Genomic DNA, 22,901 nt, shown 5'->3' on the forward strand with positions numbered 1-22,901 from the left:
AGGACAGACTCCAGCCATTACATTGATCAGGAGCCAAATAGTTCAACTTCATTGTCAAGTACAACATGATACTTCTATATGTGGCAGTTATACTGTAATACAGTTTTCATATCATTTTGTGCTCTACATGGCAAAGTGGGAAACCACATCTTGTTTCGACACAACATACTCAACTCAGCTGTAACAATGTCTCCCCGATTTAAAAAATATATGAAAGCATCAACAACAACACACAAACTCCATTTCAGCTGTGCTTCCCTCCTCTCTTTCATCCATCTCTTCCAGCTCAACGTAATATTCCTAGGCATCGCGCTGTACAAGATGTTCCACCACACCGCCATCCTCAAACCCGACTCGGGTTGCCTCGACAACATCAAGTAAGTCGCTCGTCCTCTCAGGCATTGAGACCTTCCAGACATGACAATAGTACATGGAAGTTAGTACATTGGTATGACAGAACAGGTTCCCGTGGCTCGGTGTGTTAGCAGGGTTTCCCAAACTATGTCCCGGGGCCCCCCCTTGGTGCACGTTTATTTTGTCCCCTAGCACTACACCACTGATTCAAATCATCAGAAATTGATGATGAGTTGGTTATTTGAATCAGCTGTGTAGACCTAGGGCAAAAAAACGACATGCGCACCCAGGGGGGCGAGTTTGGGAAACCCTGTGTTAGAGCATGGTGCTGGTAACAACAGCGGTTGATTCAACATTCCGTTTTGACACTAAAACAAGAGTTTCTATTGGACATATGGAGATGGGTCCCTCCCCGCTTCGTGCCATTTGCTTCCGTTTAAGAACCATTTCGCAACAGAATCAGTGGGACGAATACACCGCTGGGTTGTGGGTTCGATCCCCGCGTGGGCCACATATACTGAACAAAAGCTGCCAAAACAACACAATTATATTGAACAATCAATGTTATGTACGTCATACTAAACCTAGACTTTGAGTTGGAAGCTGTGTTGTTACCATGTGCCGCTGCTTAGAATAACTTCTTCCGTTTTATCTGTGAACCTCTCAAAACACATCTGAAGGGTGAGAATGGCCATGCGGAGATGCAGGAAGCGCAGCCCTCCAGGTTCATAACTCATTATCACCAAAGGTTGTGTCATGGAGGGGAGGCAAGGGTTAAAACGGGACAGGTATTCCAGCAGGCGTACTTCATTATCTGAAGTGCACACTGGTCGGCGAGGGAAAAGGCCACGAGACAATCTGGTAGAATTAACCTGGCCCGTCGGCATCCGCTAACACATGGATGAATATTCATAAATGGGAGTGTGTGGGTGTGTGCATCTGGGTGTGCGCTTGTGCGTGCGCTCCCTGCTACTCAGGATATGGAACTATGAATGACATTATAAAGCCCACAGTTTACTGGCGTTGCAGTTTGAGTGACAATGAATGAATTAGTATAAATGTGTTTAATATGCTCACTGTGTTTTGTGAAAACAAATTAACCACCTATTGTGATATCACCACAAAACAATCGGTCGCAATGGTGAGATTAGATAAAATGTTGAAGGTTTGGTCATTCATTTAAATTTGAATCCTTTTTGTATTTCATGTCTAGCTATGATTGTGGTACACTATATATACAAATGTATGTGGACAACCCTTAAAATAAGTGGATTCGGCTATTTAAGCCACACCCATTGCTGACAGGTGTATACAATCGAGCACACAGTCATGCAATCTCCATAGACAAACATTGGCAGCAGAGAATTGCGCTTCTGAAGAGCTCAGTGACTTTCAACGTGGCACTGTCATAGGATGCCACCTTTCCAACAAGTCAGTTTGTCAAATATCTGCCCTGCTAGAGCTGCCCCGGTCAACTGTACGTGCTGTTATTGTGAAGTGGAAACGATTAGGAGCAACAGCGGCTCAGCCGTGAAGTGGTAGGCCACACAGAAGTAAGTCCCTTCAGCAATGTTCCAACATCTTGTGGAAAGCCTTCCCAGAAAAGTGGAGGCTGTTATAGCTGCAAAGGGCGGACCAACTCCATATCAATGCCCATGATTTTGGAATGAGATGTTCGATGAGCAGGTGTCCACATACTTTTGGTCATGAAGTGTATCTGTTTGTTAAGTGATTAAATAGTAATTCAAGGTCATTTGGAACAAAGTAGAGTCGGTGGTGTCTTGGAACACTACATTAGTTCACAATGACACCGTGAGGCCCTTTGCGCCTCTAGGAGCCGAAAGGAATCAGCCAAAACGATGACACAGCATTTTTTCTGGTTCACTTAGGGGTGTTAGTCCAACCAGGTGTCAGGGTAGACTTATTTTGTGGCCGGACTTAAGTAGTTTTTCTGCCTCTGTCTACCATTCCTATATCCTATTGATGGATAAAAAGCTTCTGTGTTTTCCCTGTCCGCCAGTTTGAAGACACTCTAGTAGCATCACTGTGTTTAATGGCTGTAATGCTAGGCATCATCTCCAGCCGCCTGTCACTGCTTTTGTCAAAGTGGAGTGAGACCCTGCTGGCCTAGTTCTGTCAGCGAGTACACACACACACACACACACACACACTATACACCCCGCCACACACACCCACACAGTCACTCTTTCTCACATACAGTAGACACTCTTTCTTACTCACTCACGCAGGCAGGCACACACTCACAATGCCAGCAGTGCCGAGGCTCGTTTTCCAGAGGATGTCTGCTCTGTGTATCCTGTTCTGAATAGAGAACAGAACTCCCTACTAGACAGAACAGTCTGCATCACTATCAGCAGCACTCTCTTGGATAGCATTGATAGCGGTCTGAGACGTGTTGGCACGGCAGAGTTCAAAGCCCAGAGCTGCGCAGTCTGTTGTGACATTTGTCCGTGACTCAATAACAACCGATTTTAAAATGAGGTTTGTAAATATGATTATATGTTATAATGGGCCGTGCATACTGTTGCATCTCTGTGGACTCTGATTGGAGCTAGGATGACCATGAGTTTAGCTTGGTTTTGTTTATTTGTGATTAGGGCTGTGGCGGTCATGACATTTTGTCGGCCGGTTATTGTCATGTAAAAGACTGCTGGTCTCACGGTAATTGACCGTTAATTAACATAAACACGTTTAGTATCTAGAGGCCACTTATGTAAGCCGCAGATGCCAGCCTTTGGAACGTCTACATTTTTTTTAAAGTCTAATAAATTAATTTCATGTACACCATCACAATACATCCATTATATATTTTAGTCAGGTCTAAAGAAGCATTATGATTTGAAAAAAAATGTATTTCAGAAGTGTAAAGGAGTGCGTAACTGGCTGCAGGGAAGTCAGGCACAGGAAAGCAGAAATGGGTAGCAAACGGAGCCCTTTATTGAGGCGAACAAAACACGGCACTCAGAAAACTAAACACATACGGGTTACAATAACCCGGCGCAAACCAGCCTGGAGTACACATACATTTACACATAACAATTCCACACACAGACATGGGGGGGGGAAACAGACGGTTATATGCAAGACGAGTAATGAGGGAATGCAAACCAGGTGTGCGGGAAAACAAGACAAAACAAATGGAAAATGAAAGGTGGATCGGCGATGGCTAGAAGACCGGTGACATCGACCGCCGAACGCTGCCCGAACAAGGAGAGGGACCGACCTCAGCGGAAGTCGTGACAAGAACAGAATGATTTGGACTACTGTATGTTAGTTACTGTATCTGGCTATGCGCCATGCCATAGGCTGTAGGCTTGTTCATTTACCTGACAATAAGCCCTGTGACATTATTTAATTTGATCAGATTTTATAGTAAGAAGAATATAATGGAACTTAGCGGAATAAAATAGAAAGGATATTTTTCCCATTACAGAGTGAGTGCGCATATGAAGTGGCTATGTTGAGCATAAAAGTGATCATTTGAAACAGGTCCTAAATGCTAGATTTAGAATTATTTTGCAACTTTAGTTGTGAATTATACAAACCTTAGAAATTATAACATACTGTGCATTTGGAAAGTATTTAGACCCCTTGACTTTTTCCACATTTTGTTACGTTACAGCCTTATTCTAAAATGGATTAAATAGTTTGTTTTCCCTCATCAATCTACACACAATACCCCATAATGACAAAGCAAAAACAGGTTTTAAAAAGAAAAAAAAAACTTAAGGGGTCTGAATATTTTCCGAATGCACTGTGTTGTAATTTCTAAGACATTCTAAGGTTTGTATAATTGCATAGTAATTGTATACTTCCGTGGTGTGACTATAGGCTATTGATAATTTGAGAAAGTAGCAAAAAAGCTTCTGCTCTTTTCCTTGCCTCAAATTGCACAGCTGTTCTCTTATCAAGTGATCATATTTTCACCCGTCAGGCTATTCTCAATGTAATCTTGTCTAATATCTAGAATTAGGTTCGTTTTAAAATGGCCCATTATCAAATGGGCAGGACCAAGGGGCATGGGGACAAAGACATGTCATCTGTATGCACTGGAATAATGAATGGAGGTTGCTACTGTAGCTTTCCCACCGGTCCGTTTTGTTGGCTACTGAACTTTGGCTTTATAGTGGAGGAGCATGAGCTTAATATGAACAGCTGGGAAATACATTTAAGAACACTTATTTCACTCATCCATTGTTTGAGGAGCATGTTCTCGCTGCCCCGACAGGTGATATTCAGCCCAAACTCTATATGCCATGGGCTCTCCAACCTTGTTCCTGTAGCTACCCAGTGCTTAATCTGGGAAACCAAGTGAAATCTGTTCAAGAACATCGATAGTGACATGTTTTCACAATGAACATGTTTCACTAAACTGTTGACAGCCTGTCTGCGCGCTCGAGAAAAGAATGAGAGGGCGTAGGTGATGGTAACGCATGGTGGTGAGATATTCTCTATAGCTAAAGGTAAAGTGTCACCCAATTAACTATGACAATAGAAAAAATGCCCTAAATTCAAATTCACTAGTTGTCGGCTAACTGTAATCAGCCCTGCACAATCAATGAACCAACCCCATCACCTAGGGCTGTACATTTTCTCCCAGACACATGGATATACATTTTGGAGTGTAGCATAAGGTAACCAGTGCATCCAGTATGCATAATAATACAGTCCACACTCAACGGTAATTACTCTTCATTTGTTTCATTTTGTAGTATAGGCTAGACCAATTATGTACCAAAGACATCATTAAAGTTTTGTTTTAGGATTTTTCTGACATGCCTAATATAAGGCACAATCATAATTCTTCTTATTTTGGATTTAGAAGCCTATGCATAATCTCTATGTTGTTGTTGTGAATGAATCATCACCTTAGAAAGCGCTGTTACAGCGACTCAATGGTCACATGGGATTTTACCGCGGTCATGACTCATGACTGCCGGTGTGGCGGTAACAGGGGTCACCACAACAGCCCTAGTTGTGAGTGTCATCTGTGTTAGTGCTAACACTTTTGACACAGCTTTTGATATTGCGACCTGACTTTGAACGGGTTATTGAGTTGATAGTCACCAACTGAGTGGCTTTAAATGTAACTATGGAGAAATGTAAGCACACCATTTTTTATAATTGGATGATTTGATCAGTTATTAGTAACACATTGTTTACATTTCAAAATATAGTAAGTACAGTTTTTGAACTTCCCCTAGCTATTTATCAAGGGAGATGTAATCTAAAAATACTGTGAATGAGCTATAGAGATTATTTCTTTGAGATGCCTTGTCTGTCTGTGGAGAGGATATATTTATCTGTGGAGAGTTCTCTCTATCATATGATTTGTTACACTTGCCTCTCTTGGCCAATCAGAAACCTCACCTCCGGACTCTCTGTCTCTCAGACCACAACATAACAGTCATGACCCCTTCTCTCCCAGCTCTGACGTCTGATAGACCTACCTCTAGATGTATGTACAATATCTCATTCCACATGGCGATGTCCAAAATGGCACCTGTGACAATGAAAACAAATATGACACAAAACAAATAGTCCTACTGCTATTTTAACCACGCTATTGGTTGCTTTGAATGGACTGTATCCGTTTCAAATCTTAAAGTTCTAAATAATTTAGGCTACTGCTAACAATTTAGCCTGCTACTAATAATCAAATTGTTTGATGATGAAAATAATGGTTTGTTTTTTAGTCTGATACAGTGAGCATTTTGATTTTGAAGAAGACATTCTACTGGATTGTCTTATTGAGGGACATATTTTAGGTTCAGTCCAGACTCCTGCTAGGTCATAATTTAGTAGGACATTTCTTTTTATCTTTTTCTTATATTTGGTGGTGTTCATCATTTGATGTCGCACATTAATGTTCAGATGTCATCACGATGCTTTTTTTAATGAATGTTCCATGTTTTTTTCACTCTCTCTCTCTCTCTCTCTCTCTCTCTGCACATTGACTTCATTTTACTCAGTTTCTCTTCTTTTGAATAACACCGCATGCTATGCTTTGTCTTATTGAGTTTTTGTTTTTTAACTCTTATCTTTTGTCTTTTATATTTTCTTCCTCATGTTAGCTATCGTTATTATGATGGAATTCTTATTGTGGAATGGCACTGGTAAGATGCCACATGTTTCAATAGAGGACTGTACTATTAGGGCTTACTCTGTATTGTGTTTGGTCCCCATTGCCTTTCCCGATAGACAAAGGCTCTTTCCCGTGTCAATTCCTCATCCGATATGTGTTGTGAGTGCTGCGTTGGCGTAACCTGTTGTATTTAACCCCATAATAATTTGTACTCTGTAGGATTTCGCTTTGTTGTTCCTTTGACACAAATTGGATGTTGTTTTCCTCTCTTACGCAAACTTTTACCAAACTTTGTTGAACCCTCTATTTGGGAAATTGCTGAGCGTTAATGACTGCAGTCCACAAGGTGCTGAGAAACGTAGAAATGTGCACTGAAAATTGTTCACGACACGTCGCTTTTAATGACTTAAAAATCACTGTGAGTAGACGTGTACTGTATACGCTTCATGGTGAATGAAGTATCTACTTATTGAGAATTCCCCTACTATAGACCCTGAAGGAATATGCAAATTAAGATGGTATGATCGATTCGAAATGTCATTGACATTTCTTTGTACACAAACCTTTAGTTAAACCACTGGCATCCTGCTGAGTAGATAACAGCATTTCCTATTTCCTTTCAACTAGTCAATGAGACTCCTTTATGCTGAGGTGAAAGGCGACTCAATTGACCAATTGCAGTGAGCTATAATGCGATCTCAAGCCATTTGAAATGCACATCTCCTCTCAGAATTGACTAATTTATCTCTTTTCAAAAAGGAAATTGGTGCCAGTTTAATCTGGTTGTTTTGGATTGGAACACTTTGCTCCTCGATTTATTTTCATTTTTGATATTTCTACCCGACTATTAACTCAATCAGCATTTTCCCCTCGTTTTTCCGGTGAAAGAGCACAAGTGCTGTTTTTGCTGCTGTGGAACCATTCCGCGTGACGCTCGAGTGGCATCATTGCGAGGGTATTCAATGGCTCTACGGGAGCTACTTCAGCTTCGGGAAATGGGCCCAGGTCTGTAGGACTGAAAGTGCTAGGGGGGTTAATTAGGAGAATTTCTCAACTTAGTAAAAAAAAATATATATATCATTCTAATGCAGGGATATGCACTGAACAAAAATATAAATGCAAAATGTAAAGTGTTGGTCCCATGTTTCATGAGCTGAAATAAAAGATCCCAGAAATGTTCCATATGCACAAAAAGCGTATCTCTCTCAAATTTTATCGATAGCAAATTTGAATGAACAAAAATACATTTTTTTTTTTTAAGGCACCTGTGTCCAACAGATGCACATCTATATTCCCATACACGTAAAATCCATAGATTAGGGTCTAATGTATTTATTTCAATTGACTGATTTCTTCATATGACCCGTAACTCAGTAAAATCTTTGAAATTGTTGCATGTTGATATTTTTCTTGAGAATATTATGCATTTTTGACAGGCATTTTGAAATGACACGTATACCTGTCCAAATTCTTCATATACAGTTCGTACAGTATTTTGAACATTTCCGGAGTGAGTGAGGGAGAGCAGGAGGAAATGATGGTTGTTGAGGATATCTGCTGCCTTGAACCAGATTTTTCCAAGATAGCCCTCACGGCAAAATAACTATCATCCTCAATTCTTAGTGAAAAGCAAAGGCGACCAGATACAAACCAAGGGAGATATGAAAAATAACCTCTTCATATCCTGACCTCCCTGATACTTCTATTATGTCCTTAGGCATCTCTATCAACCCCCCTCCCCCACTGCTTGTCGCCCATCCCTCTGCAATATTGCCCTAGTTCCAGGTCAATATTTCCCTCTTATTTTTTTTTTCACCCTCGTTGTGTCTACCTGAGGGGGCAATCAGCTTGATGAAGTGCCTCTCCCAACAGGTCATTAAGATAGACCTGGGAATATTATGTTTAATGGTTAGCCCCAATAATTTCATAAATCATTTATTTTTGCTATCGCACCTGGCCCATTTATTACAGACGATTGAGGCGAAATGCTAGGCCCTCCCGTTTTTATTGAGGAGTGGAGACGCTTGTGAATAAGATAATTACGTTTAGCACCTGTGACTGACTCGCAAAATTCGAGTGAGTGAGAGTAAGAGGATTCTTGTTCAAGACTATTGGATTTAATCAATATAGTACTTTATTTGAGCCCTTTTTTTTGTAATATTTCCTGTTTGTATTTGTTTGTGTGTCTGTCCCCCTCTCCTATTACTATATTGTGTCATTCAAAATCATATTATTGGAATATTTGCTTTGGAGTTTTGTTTGGTTATTGATTTCATTTTGTTTTTCATTTCTTTGTATTCTTCCTGTCAGCTATGAGGATTACGAACCTGAGATCAAGTAAGAGTAAAATGGACAGGTCATCCATTCATGACACACCATCTTCATTATCCATACATTTCATCATAACAAAGTAATGAGTAATGTTTATACCACCACATGCCTTTAGTAAATGTTTAGTGAAGCTCTCCATCAAGTCGTAGTGAAAGAATACTCACCCACACCTCTCATTTGTTCAATATTAGCTAAAATGGATACGCTTCTGGTGAAGTAATCTCAGAATGCTGAAACAAATCTCCCAGTTTGTCACGGGAGAAGTAGTCATGCACTGTGTAATTTAAGCTTTGAAAAAAGTCATTGTTTTCATCAATTAATTGATTTGAAGTGCACTGGGATTTCTGTTTATACTAGCATAATTATTCAGAGCTTTGTTATTTGTCAAGGCTTTTGGGACGGCCCTCAGGCACCACATTCAAAATACTGTGTTTACATGTGTTCATATTCATTTGTCTTCCAGTGATTATGCCATACCTGCTAGCCCCGAGGTCATACAGACTGTATCGCCTATTGTCTATGTATTAATTATACACCAAGTACTATTTTAATATTGGAGAGTTACCTTGAGTTTTCCACTGTTCCTGGTGTAGTAATAGTCTCTCTCTCCCGTTTTCTAATTTTAAAGAGTACACTATCTGATGGTCTGTCATGTAATTGATGAATAATGTGTGCAACTCTTGAAAGAAGGCGAGCGAGAGAAAAATTATAGGTGTCCCCAAGGAGCAGGCGATCACCAATGGCGAACACGATTCAATTTAATTTCACTCCTATGTCGATTTTCCGCTTCGTTTCTCTCCTCCCTCCTTCCCTTCATCTAGATTTGTACTTTTCTCTGTCTGGTGGACATTTATTTTTACCTACGTTTCTCTTCTGTTTTTTTTTTCATCTGTATGTTCACAGACCAAGATAGCAAAACGTTTTGTTTTTAAATGCCATTTTTTTGTTGTGCTTCAGTGAAGAGGTAGTCGCGATGCTACTTCCGAGTTGTGCACTGCCGACACAATGCTAAGTGGGAAGTCTGAGAACAGTCGCCGCCACTTCAGACCACCTCAGAGGCTTGGTTGACTTAGAAGTCACCTCGGTATCTCCTGTATCGAAACCAAACTAAGACCTTGTTTGTGCATTTCCACCTGTAGCTTCCTGGGACAATGACATATTTACATAGTTAGATTTTTACCATCAGCTACAGTATATGTATGCACAGGTGTCTGTCAGACAAAATGCGGGCACTAGTCCACAATCATCACTGGCGATAGTTTGTGATAGTTCACATACATTTCCTTAGGAAATTACAGACTACAAAATTCGAAGGCACGTATCTTTTCGCAAGTATTCAAGTTCAGTTGTTACTTCTCTAGCAGTTCTGTGAACGTCCAGAATGTTGCCGTTGTCTTGACGTTGTCTCTTTCTGCTTCCAGATCGTGGGTGATTGGGGCCATAGCGCTGCTCTGTCTGCTGGGCCTGACATGGGCCTTCGGCCTGATGTACGTCAACGAGAGCACGGTCATCATGGCCTACCTCTTCACCATCTTCAACTCCCTGCAGGGCATGTTCATATTCATCTTCCACTGTGTCCTCCAGAAGAAGGTGCGTGTTTTACCTTGTGGTTCAGGGACTGTATTCACAAAGCGTCTCAGAGAAGGAGTGCTGATCCAGGATCAGGTCCCGCCCTGTCCATGTAATCTTATTCTTTGTGATCTAAAGGCAAAACTGATCCTAATTCAGCACTCTGACTCTGAGTAGCACTCTGACTCTGAGTAGCTTGATACATATGCCCCTGTATTAGCTTTAGTCAGCTTCTCAAACCACACATGAAATGCAAAGTGGTTAGCTCACAATTTTACATGACATGTCTTATTACCATGTAGCAAGCTAGAAAGCATTGCAGTTATTAACTACAGTATTCTCACAATATCTCAAAAAAAGTTGTTTGGTTATCTGCGTCTGAATGGGAATGTGTATGTGTGTGTGGTTCACAGGTGCGTAAAGAGTACGGAAAGTGTCTGCGTACCCACTGCTGCAGTGGCAAGAGTGTGGAGAGTTCCATTGGCTCTGGGAAGAGCTCAGCATCCCGCCCACCAGGGCGATATTCCACAGGTTCACAGGTAGGTAGCGCCTCTCCTCTCACCTCTTTCAAATGTCAATGTATTTGGTTGAGTACGAGCATATCTGATGGAGATTTTTACTTGATTCTACCTGCTGATGTTGACCGGCGAGTTAATTGTAGCCCATTTATTGTATTTACTTGGTCAATGTTAATTAATATGTTGTTAACAATACATTTATGAATAATGCAAATAGTCTACGGCACACCATCACGACGGAAGCTGGTTTCCGTCACGACGGAAGCTGGTTTCCGTCATGACGGAAGCTGGTTACGGTATCCATAATTAACCTTTTAATTACATACAGCAGCACATTGACACAACGGCTAACCGCTACGCCGAGTTTTCGCCATCAACCGCATGTGAGCGGAAGCGGTCGTAAACACGCTGTAATTTATCGGCAACTCGGAGGCTTTTAAATGAACGTGTAATTAGCAAAGTACATCGTAAACCGGTGGGCTCTGGGTGGTTAGGGAGGTAGGGTTCTCTCTCTAAATGAAAGTTGGATGTGAGACTTGGACAGAGAAAGAGACCTTTGAAATATGGACACTGATCAACCCAACTCCCACACAGCGCTGGGTTGAAATAGAATTATAGTTTTTTTCGCTCAAAGACTTAAGCTGTGCTTGATTGAGCTTGCATATCTCAATGGAACCAATGGAATAGTCCCACAAGTGCAAACCCTGCCCATGCTTTTACTGCAGGCAGGCTCGATCAAACGATTAAAGTATCTGAATACTGTAAATACTATTTGAAGGCAAGTCTGCTCCCACAAGCGTTGTACACTTAAACATGGCCTTGACTTTTACAGCAGTTAGGAGTTATGAGAGGTAGCAATAACACCAGTGAAACTTAGCAATAACAGCAACGAGAGGTAGCAATAACAGCAACGAGAGGTAGCAATAACAGTAGCAATGACTCAATTGTGATAACACTATTGTGAGGTGTGGAAGTCAAACCTTTACAAAGCCTTACAGAAAAACACAGTATCAAAGACTACAGTAATGTACCTTGTATGTCTTCAGCAACAAGAGGTCTGAATGAATGTATCATCACAGAATTGAGGTGTTTTTTTTATGGTGAATGTTGCGGCACACACCCAAGACAGACTGTATACGTCCTAACTGGAGGCCACCTTTAAGCACTGATTACATTACCGTTACAGAACCCCACTGATGTGTTAGTTGTACTGTTCCCTCTCTGCAGAGCCGGATCCGTCGGATGTGGAACGACACAGTCAGGAAACAGTCAGAGTCGTCTTTCATAACCGGCGACATCAACAGCTCAGCGTCGTTGAACAGAGGTAATATTCAGTCAATTTTCACCACACATGCTTGAACGCGCCGCAACCCACTAGCCTCTCCTTCAGGTTTTCAACGTTGTGTGATGTGGAGGAAGAAGGGAAAAATTGCCTTTGTGACAAAAGCCTAAGGATTTCGTGTTGGGTCCTGAAGAGCTTATGGGTGCTTTTGTTCCACCTCCGCACGAAGACACCTGTTTGGAATGATTGACGAATAATGGTCTTCTGTCTGGACCGTGATTGTTTGAATCAGGTGTGTTAGTGCTGGGCTGGACCAAAATCATACACACACAGTAGCTCGCTAGGCCTGAAGTTGGAGATTCCTGCGTTATGCTCATCCAGTGTCCTGACTGTGAAATATGCTATCCTTCAAGTCAGTATATTAGCCTATGGGTTGTTCTCACACTTGACAAGAGATGGTCCACTTTGTGACTTGTGACAGAACTAGAATAGGGAAAGAGTTGGATGAACATGTTTTATTTTTTATTTTTTTAAGATGAGTCATTCCTCACCTGCTCATATAGAAAGTTGTCCTGCTCTTAATGAAAAAGTATTCATCCCTTACCTTATTAAAATAGCAACTCATCCTAAATGACCTTGACTTTTGTAAAATAATTAAGCTTTTACATGTGATAATGCAGTTGGTGTATGTGCTAATTGATCAAATTAAGAAACTTTTAATTTGTTTCAAAAGGGTGGATTTTGCACCTGATGGAACCCAGAACCAAAGTAAATGCCAATATGCATTGCTCAAAGCATGATTTAATTTCCCTAACCAAAAAGCAGTTGGACAAGAGCAAAATATTCATTTGAGGCAGGACTATTTGTAAATGCTATACCCGTCTTCATGACAGCTGTCAACCAACAAAGTGCGAAACCAAGAAAGTAATGGTAATTGCTTTGATCGTTAAAAATAAGTTGAACCATCCACAAACGCTTATCTCCCAATTTCATTATATGATGACAATTATCTCCCAATTTCGGGATATGATGACAGTTATCTCCCAAAACAATCATGGAAATACACAATAGCACATTGGATAGCAGTCCAAATAAATACACGTGTCTAGTGTGGACCCTGAGGTCTGAGTGTCAGAGGCATTATATAATCCTCCTAGACCATATCTGCACTAGATGATGATGCCACCCCCCCTGACGTTTCTCAGAGACGACTCCTCTCCAGACATTGGGTCCCTTGATGGAGGGGTTGAGTCCCTGCCACTACCTCACTCTCTAAATCTGCTCGCCGCTCCCTCTCAACCGGACACTAATGCGCAGTTTAGATGATGGATGGATGTTCGACGGTGAGAGGAAGTGTCGAGATCTCAATAATTAGGCACTCAGCGACGAGCGCCATCCCAAGATGTTGGCTCTTAGCTGGGGGAGGGGGAGAGAGAAAGGAGTGGAGCTCAGTGGGGTGGGCAGGCCTAGAAGACACTGCCGTAGATATATCACTAAGACCAGGAAGAGGGGAGTGAATGAATTAACACGTTTTCAGCTCAAGATGTTGAAACACGTCAGGTCTGATGCATAAAGCGTGAGAATAAACACCAAGTCTGCACAGATGCATTTTCAGTCTGGCGCAGGATAACGCATTATGTTCTGAAGCGTCATAAACATCACAAACCTTCCCCTTGCTCTTCTCTGCAATGTTATTATGGTATTACAGTATGTGTGGAAGAGCATACATCTCTCCCTGCTAGTCCTTCTTTAACTCGATATTCAGTACCTTGCCTCAGTCTCTGCATAACTGTTGCTGACTCCATACTTCTCTCCTCTTGAGAGGGAAGCATGCAATCATCTTGATAGCCTCGACTTGCTTAATTTATCCCCGCATTCATGATTTGGAACTGGTCCAATATATCAAACACAGACCCCATAAGTGGGGGAACCAACACAGGGTGGGGAGGAGCTGTTTATAATTTCAAATTAGGCTGGTATTTTTGGAAGGCTTCAGAATTAGAGAAGCAACAGCAACAAGAAACGAGCACATAGGTTATAATTTCCATTTGATATAATCACTAATGGATACATACATTCATATTAATAGCCACATCAAACAATGTATGCAAATGAAGTCTAAAATAGGAGTTTAGTTGAGTAAATTGTGATATTGGGATTCTGTTCCGATGCATCAACGTGATTGTTGGAGTTCAAGATACTCCTGCAATGATATATTCATAAAATGATTTGCCTCTTAAAACTCACTTAGTGAAGTTATTCAACTGGATAACTGATTGGACTTAAATATTTTTTGTTGTTGTCCTTTGGGCAATTATAATGTCGGCCATTTTGTTCATGTTTATAACACTACACTGGCTTTGCTGTGTCGTCAGAGGAGTAGACAACCCAACAGGAAACTGATTTAGGTTCAAATTCTAGTCAATAATACATGTTCTAAGACAATAGCACAGCCACAGAATATCGCCTGTAGTCACACATAACAGAAGTTTCCCCTCTGTACCATTCCCATTATGCCCTTGCTGGCCAAATTACACATACTGTAATTGTTAGCCCATTCCCAACATGTTATCATTAGGTCAGTGCGTGTATGCATAACGGAGCTGTACACAATCTTCAAAGTTAGCTATCATAATTAGTCATACATCTTCCAACTCTTGCTATTTCCTTGAGTCCTCTACCTCTCCGTTCAGAATTGGTTCAGGCGTAGAATCGAGACACACAGACATTCCCTGGCACTGTATGTACAAGGCCAGAGTTATCGGTCATTAGAGAACCGGTTTGTCTCCATTTATTTCTTTCTTTCTTTCTTTCTTTCTTTCTTTCTTTCTTTCTTTCTTTCTTTCTTTCTTTCTTTCTTTCTTTCTTTCTTTCTTTCTTTCTTTCTTTCTTTCTTTCTTCCTGGCTCTGACAGATTCAGAGCACTGCGAGAGAACAGTGTCCCTCGTCGGCAGAACTAATTGGCATGCATTTCCGCCTCTGCTGATTTTTTTTTGGGGGGGGGAGAGATATTTATGCAGTCATTGGTACACACTGCACACTTGAATGGGGTATGTCATAGAGCGCATGTTAGGATCTCAATAATATCATATTATGTGCTCTGGATCGGAAGAGAGAAAACATACTCTTAGATGTTTCTGCAATTTGAACATAACATATAAACAGGAGCTTATTGCAGATATGTTCAACTGGATACCGTAACTCACAATATTTCAATATTTCACAAATTGTTGCAATTTTCCAAAAAAGCCAGTCTGTTTTTTCTTCACTAACTGCTGTGCGGCATTCAACCCACATCCAAACTACCTCCTCCTCATTCATAGACATTGTGTTATCTTCTAGTCTAGATACATTTAGTCACATTGCTCAAAGTTAAACGTTTATTTAGAACTGATCTGGAAACAGATGAGTCCCACAGGCAAAGGCATCAGTCACTGCCACATAGTCCAGAGTGACGATTAGACAAGTAGAATCGGAGCCTCTATTTTCACAAACCTCCACTTTTGTTCAAACGAAGTAAAGTAGAAAGATGTGGTACAGGGCAAAAGGGACTGCAAAGGGACTACAATCAGCACTGTAATGGCACTTCCCATCCATGAGGATGTTTTATTTCAGGGTATTTCTGCCAGGGAATTGTCTATGGGAAAGATGAATGCCAAGAATTGAAGGCAATATTTTATTGGACAAATTGCATGGGAGATGTAGACCATTTACACAACGTAATACAGTAACCCGGAAATGTTACCTGCCCAAAAGCTTTCATAACATCCTTCTTCAAATCAAATGGAGTTAACATGTTCCATACTGTAGAGTGTGGTAATTTGACCATGTTATGTTCAGGTATGTTATTGAAGTGTTATGTCTTCATTTTGTGTATGTCTATGCTTCAAAACAATGTCTATGTATGTACTGTTGCACACTGTCAGCTAGCATCTGTACCTTGTACATGGGGTGGAATTGGGAGGGGGGGGGAAACAACATTCAGCTCAAAAGCATTTGTAAAATGAGATGGTCAATTTGCCCCCCCCCCTCAATTCTACCTCCTGAATGTGAGCACAACAATTCTAACAATGCTAAATGAACGTTTATCCCATTGAATAAACAGAGTCATCATTGACCCACCTCACTGCTGCCGTCGTGATAAACCATGATCATGTCTGTTTCAAGCTTTGCTACGTCTGTAGCCCAACTGTTTAACAACTCGCCCTTAATGATCATGTGAATGTGTATTGCTGTCATTGCCTCGGCTGCGTTTGCCTGACTGATACATATGTTCTCTCTCTTTTTCTCTCCCTCTACTTCCCTCTCTCTCTCTCCCTCTGTCTCTATCTGGCTGCTCCAGGGGCAATGGCTAACCATCTTATAACTAACGCACTCCTCCGTCCCCATGGCACTAACAATCCCTATAACACATTGTTCGGGGAATCGGCCGTCTATAACAACCCGTCAGTGGGCATGTACAACATGCAAGGTGTGCCAGCCTTCTTTTCATTCCTTCATGAATGTCGCTAGAACGTCGCTAGACATGACTTTTTTGCTACAAAAATCTGCGTTTGTCCCCAAAAGAGGCTTTTGGCGGGAGGGGGGTATATGGTGGCTTCCCATTGGGGCATGCCATTCCGTCACTAATCATTTTGTCACACTCCAAACTCATTCATGTGCCTCACTTACCTGGCATGCATAATTCAGTGTGGGGAAATGGTGCAACAAAGCAAAACTATTGGGAAGGGTCGTCAGCACGCCAATTGGGAGCTGAAAACACCACCAGTCGTTTGATGTTTTGCTGCACTGTTGTCCATGAAGCTTGCTGTGGTTGTCCATGAAGCTTGCTGTGGTTGTCCATGAAGCTTGCTGTGGTTTTCCATGAAGCTTGCTGTGGTTGTCCAAGAAGCTTGCTGTGTGCACTGCAACTTCAAAGTGTTGCTCTTAGATTGTTGAGTGAACATCCTTGTTCTGTTAGTGCTCCCAATCAATGATTCTAATATTTAAAAAAAAACACAGAAGGTGAGCTACTAATGAAGTATCATAAACAACATAACTTTTCTACCTCCGGGCTCCTTTCCAATAAGACAACATGATGTTGGCAATTTTTATGACACTAAACCGCCTGAACCTTCCTAATTATGTAAAGTGCCAGTATCCCATTGGTACTTATGAGCCTCAAAATCTGTAAAGCAGTATGTTTGCACAACCAGCAAAAAAACAACATCAATGCATTACAATACTGTTGTTTTGCAGTTCATTAAAAATAATGCACAAAAACTAGAGATTTTTCTACCAAAGCTGTCCAATATATTAAAAGTACATGTCAGGCAAATTGTGTCTGAAAATGTGACTGAAATGTATTTAGTCAGATCAATACTGCTGAAATGTCTGTTATCGTATTTCAAGACTAAACTGTCAAATAGGAGTTTTATGGAGTAACACCAGCAGAGCCAATTACTGTATCAATGATGAACCCGTCCAAATAGTACTATCATAACTGTTCAAATATGGATGATTATAGTAGAATTGCTCAAATGCTACCACAGGAAATGCATGTAGGTTGCTATAGGTGCAATTTTAACGTGAGCTGCAAAGTTAAAGGGGAAGTGTAGGATTTCAAATGTCAGCTAACTTTAGCCACCGCTGACCAAAAATCGATGGGAGTGATAGGGGCATGTGCACAAGTGTTTGTTTGCAATGGAGATTACTAGCATGTCATGTAATAACAATATTAATAATGTACATCATATATGTAAACTCATCTTCCCCCCTTGAATATACTCTGGTTATAGTTTCTAAGAAAGTGTTATGGAATACGCATGGTGACATCACACACGGGAGGTCATGTCTGGACGCATCATCAAGCCTGTGTGAACGTCTCTTCTACCTGTTACTGTTATGCTTACTTGTGTTTTTTTCTTTGTCTTTCCTTTTCCTCATGCTGTCAATAAGACCCCTACAGAGAGACAAGTATGGGAGTCAAACTAAACATTGCTTACCAAATGTAATTGACCTTAGCTTTACTTTCTTCTCACTCTATGCTGACAAAGGGGGAATGAGAAAACAGTCGTCTTATTTGGAAGTAGAAATGAACTATTCAAAATGGCAGACGTTCCTCCGAAATGATCAACCACTTCTGGAGAATGTCCATCAAATATATTCACAAAGGAGATGCCTTGAAAGAACTTGATGTCTTCTGCAAATCGATCAGCCCCAAGGAGCATCCATTTGATCTAATAAGATCCAGAGGAGGCTGGTGGCAGGAGCCGTTAGAGGACAGGCTCATTGTAATGGCTGGACTGGAATTAATGGAACAGAGTCAAATGTGGTTTCCATCTGTCTGATGTTTTTAATACCATTCCGTTTGTTCCAGTCATTACAATGAGCCTTTCCTCCTATACCTCCCACCAGCCTCCGCTGATAAGATATTATCATCATGTATAGCTGATAATGTAAGATTAAATTGGCCAAAGTAGCATGCTCCTGGTCCTAAGAGATTGAACTAATCTCAAATGTTGGCCAATCAAAATCCAATGCCAATCTTGGAACTTGGTCACCACCGGCATATGTTACTGTTTTACATGAATACAAGTTGAACTGCACTTTGCAGAAAACAAAGGTCAAACCTACGTACAGTTTTTGCAAAAAATAAAAAAAAAAAAGAGGTGGAAGGCTTAACTTTACACGTTCCTCTTTCAAACATATTTTAAATAGCCTGATGACCTTGTGTGAGGCTGAATGTTGACATTTCCCAAATTTGCATTGACGTATCCCTCCCTATAAGACGCTGTGGACATTTTAATATAAAACATCCATACTTTCTCTGCATGAGAGAACAGAAAGTCCTTTCCTAATGTATAACTGTAAAGTTGACCCCTTATCACCATGTCCTCTATGGCCTATATTTATCATTGCGGAGTCATTAAGTTTACCATTAACTTTCTTTCTATATTAGTCTATGGACAAATCCATTTAAAGATTACGCATTCTTAAACGTAGACTCAGCAGTATGACATCATCATGCTAACAGGCATAAAAAACAACACAATTCAAATCTGCCAAGACTGCTACTATTGGCTCTTCCCTATTTACCCCACCCCCAATCCCAAATGCCCACATTGCGGCAGATTTAAATATTGTTTTTGTTGATGGCTGTAGGCAGGAAGTTGCACACAGTGTATGAATATGGCATATTGCTGAGTGTACCTTTAAATAGGGGATAATAGAACTGGGGTCCAAATGTATAGACAGAGCTGTAGGTAGTGTATCTCACTCTTAAAAGGAAATGCATGGCTGAGGTTTGTTGTTGTTGAGTGTATGTGCCTAAAGCTTTACATGTTGTCGATTGTCACACACATATAAATGTTCTCATGTTTGGACAAAGTTATTCCCAAGTACATCACAACACAAGCCAAACAGAGGAGATCATGATAGAAATGTAGATTGCATTACAAGTACTTGTGTGTTGCTTGAGTAAAGGTAAGTGTATCTACTATTGACGGACTATGTTAAAGCATTTCGACAATCTTGCAGTTTGTGAACGTACCATATGTACGCAACACAAAAATCAAGTGAAAGAGTGATGACCTAGGCCTAGATATCACAATCTGTGAGCCACCCTGAAGGTTGCACAACACATTAAAAGAAAGGAGATAGTTTTGGCGGGCCTAATGTGTGCATGACCACGTCCAAGCGGCTGACATTTAGCCGTTCTAATGAGCGACCGCTACTTCCGTCCCTCTCATATGAGCTTCTCTCCTCTTTTCCTCTTTATTCCCCAGAGGGAATCCTGAACAATGCCCGGGATACAAGTGTCATGGATACTCTACCACTGAATGGTAACCACGGCAACAGCTACAGCATCGCCAGTGCAGAGTACATGAGCGACTGTGTCCAGATCATCGACCGGGGCTACAACCACAAGGAGACCACGCTGGAGAAGAAGATCCTGAAAGAGCTGACCTCCAATTACATCCCTTCCTACCTGAACAATCACGAGCAAAACCGCAACCTCATGAACAAGCTGGTGAACAACGTGAGCAACGGAGGCAAGGATGTTGGTCTAGGGGGTATGGGGATGGGTGTAGGGATGGGGGGGATGGGGATGAATGTAGCGCTGGGTTTGGATGATCAGTCTTCCTTCCCTCCGCACCTCCACGATGAGGGTCTGGGCCTGGAGTTGATTCGGGAGGAGTCCAACGCCCCTCTTCTGCCCCAGAGACCACCATTGCTGCCGCCCGTGGACAACCTCCACCACAACCACCTCCACAACCAGGGCCTGCCGCATCAGCCTCCGCTCCCCCACCACCACCACCCAGCCTTCTCCTCGGCCACCACCACCTCGTCCTCGTCCCGCCGGCGGATCCCGCAGGAAAACAGTGAGAGCTTCTTCCCCCTGCTCACCAACGAGAACACCCAAGACGTGGAGCCGACTTCGCCCAGCTCCCACCCCCACCACCTGCAACACCACAGGGACTCCCTCTACACCAGCATGCCCGTGCTGGCAGGCCTACCGGATACCACAGCTAACGGCACCACCACTGCCCCCCTTGCTGATAAAGATGCAGGAGAGGGCCTACCGGCAGGGGGCAAAAGCCCAGAGGCCAGCCAGGACGATGTCTACTACAAGAGCATGCCCAACCTGGGCTCACGTAACCACCTGCACCAACTGCACTCCTACTACCAGCTGGGGAGGGGCAGCAGTGATGGGTTCATCGTGCCCCCCAACAAGGAGGATCTGCCCCCTGAAGAGGCCCTCCAGGAGCCCTCGCACCTGATCACCAGCCTATAGGCCTACAGACCCAACCCCCCCTGACCCATTCGCCCCAATCCCTTATTGCCGTGGTACCCGCTTTTTTCTGCCTCCCCTTCGCCCTACGCGTTCCCCAGTTTTTTTGTTTTTTTTACTCCGTGTCCCGAATTTGAAAAGCGAAACTGATGCCTGTCTCAATACTGACAGCAAACAGAATATTGAAACTGTTATGTTTTGTGGATAATACGACTCGACTCGGTTAGATGTTGGAGAAATCTATTGATGTGCATTTCACTTTTTTTGCGAGATGCCGAACCTTGTATGGATTGATGTGTTTTCTCTCAGTGGGAGGGGAGATGAGCACTCGGGACAGCTGGATCTCGGGCTCTGAAATGTATTTTGACAGTCCAAAGGAACTACAAACGGACCCAAAAAACGTTCTGCTACTAGTTGATGTGTAGAGTTAAAATCGGAACAAATCAAGAATAAGACTATTTTATTATACTTCTGTATCCATACTGGCTTTTTAAGGGGGGTTCTTCCTCTATGGTGATTTTGCAGCACATTTTGTGCTGAAGTGTTCCTGCAAGTTCGACTAAACAGATTTTGAACATTGAAGGAATTTAAATCACGTGCTTTACAGCATATTTTTGGTTTTCTTGTTTTTTTCCTTTTGCTGTAACAATAATAACTGTTGAAGAAGATGGAGGAAAAAAAACTAATAACAGAGAATTCTGAGGTATTTCTATGTAAATGTACAGATACTAGCATTGCACATAATAGTATAATTTTTGTTCCACCCAAACCTTTGTCTCTAAATGTAGTTGGTTCGGAGCATTTCCTTTCTGTTGTGCTGGTCTTAAGTATTATTTTGCCTTTTAATTTTTTCCAAGAGACAACAAACAAAGCAACAAAACTAAATAACACAAAAAAAAAATCACAAAACACTTATTAGCGTACATAGCGGTGTAACCACCAATGTTTTCCAAACCATCTTTATTTTACAGTTTGATTATTTCTTCACTGTGTGGATAGAAAGAGAATTCTGGTTCACCCACCATAGAAGGGGACGAAATCACAAGTGTCAGAAAAGTTGGCCAAGAGTTGGCCTGCAGAGAGAGATCTATTTTCTTTCCTCATCAGTTAAGAGACAGGTGCTTCTCAGAGAGAAAGAGAACAAAATGAATATCAATAAGTAACTTGGCACTACAAAACTGAATTTTTCGAATGAGGAAAAACAACTGGAAATATATTTATTTATTTGTTCAAATGACAAAATACAGTGATCAATGGAGGTAAAAAATTCAGCAGCACGGAGTAGTTTTTATTATGAGTATGATTATGGCTTTTTATTTATTCATTTTTGTATGGGTTTCCAAGTTGAATGACCTCATAACTAATATTTGTTGTAACAGTGAAACTTGTTTGCCAACAAATAAATTACTGATTAAGATTTACCACGTAGTTATCGCAAAGGTTTTGTGTTTTTGTGGGTTTTACATTGTTATTACTCCAAAAGGCAAAGCAAGGCCTTCCTTGTAAAGATAGTGTTGTATGAGCTCCGTTTCAAAAAATATCTCAATAGATTCAGCTATTTCATGAACACAATAAATGACAATGTATCACTGCCGGTATAATGTACTCTGCATATGTGGGATAACAACTGAGTGAGTGCACAAAAGAGTGAACGTCAATCAATTTACCCCATGAAGAACGGTGGGTAAGTAATCATTCATTTTCATATGAATTTTGGCCTTTATACAATGGATGGGTCTAACCCTGGGTGTTGATTGGTTACAATATTGACGTTGACTTTTACTTACAGATCATTCATTACTGTGTTTTATCAGATTATTGACTTTCTCAACTGAGTGGGTATGGAGACTGCTGCAGTTAGTGGCCAGAGCATAGATTTCGGTCTTACCTTGTCCATAGACGTCTTATACGGTAAGGAAACCAATATGTCAAAATGTGGGTGAATTGTCCTTTGAACATTTAGCATTT

General features: G+C 41.4%; 1 protein-coding gene across 14 annotated transcripts in view; it reads left to right on the forward strand.

The window, feature by feature from the left end:
* The window catches only part of LOC106577626 (adhesion G protein-coupled receptor L3), a 329,820-nt gene extending 307,466 nt beyond the window's left edge, over nucleotides 1-22,354 (forward strand). For 6 of the 14 annotated variants that reach the window (XM_045701384.1, XM_014155886.2, XM_014155888.2 and 3 more), the window contains 7 exons: nucleotides 286-377; nucleotides 10,213-10,381; nucleotides 10,774-10,899; nucleotides 12,106-12,202; nucleotides 16,503-16,631; nucleotides 18,098-18,115; nucleotides 19,927-22,354. In XM_045701384.1, the coding sequence (XP_045557340.1) occupies nucleotides 286-377; nucleotides 10,213-10,381; nucleotides 10,774-10,899; nucleotides 12,106-12,202; nucleotides 16,503-16,631; nucleotides 18,098-18,115; nucleotides 19,927-20,936 (1,641 nt within the window). In that variant the 3' untranslated portion in view covers nucleotides 20,937-22,354. Of the gene's footprint in view, nucleotides 1-285; nucleotides 378-10,212; nucleotides 10,382-10,773; nucleotides 10,900-12,105; nucleotides 12,203-16,502; nucleotides 16,632-18,097; nucleotides 18,150-19,926 lie in introns of all 14 variants that reach the window. The other 8 variants (XM_014155899.2, XM_014155898.2, XM_045701387.1 and 5 more) reach the window with 5 other exon arrangements.
* Nucleotides 22,355-22,901: the final 547 nt, after the last annotated feature.

The sequence above is a fragment of the Salmo salar genome, chromosome ssa18, assembly GCF_905237065.1.
Source record: "Salmo salar chromosome ssa18, Ssal_v3.1, whole genome shotgun sequence".
Classification (NCBI taxonomy): domain Eukaryota; kingdom Metazoa; phylum Chordata; class Actinopteri; order Salmoniformes; family Salmonidae; genus Salmo; species Salmo salar.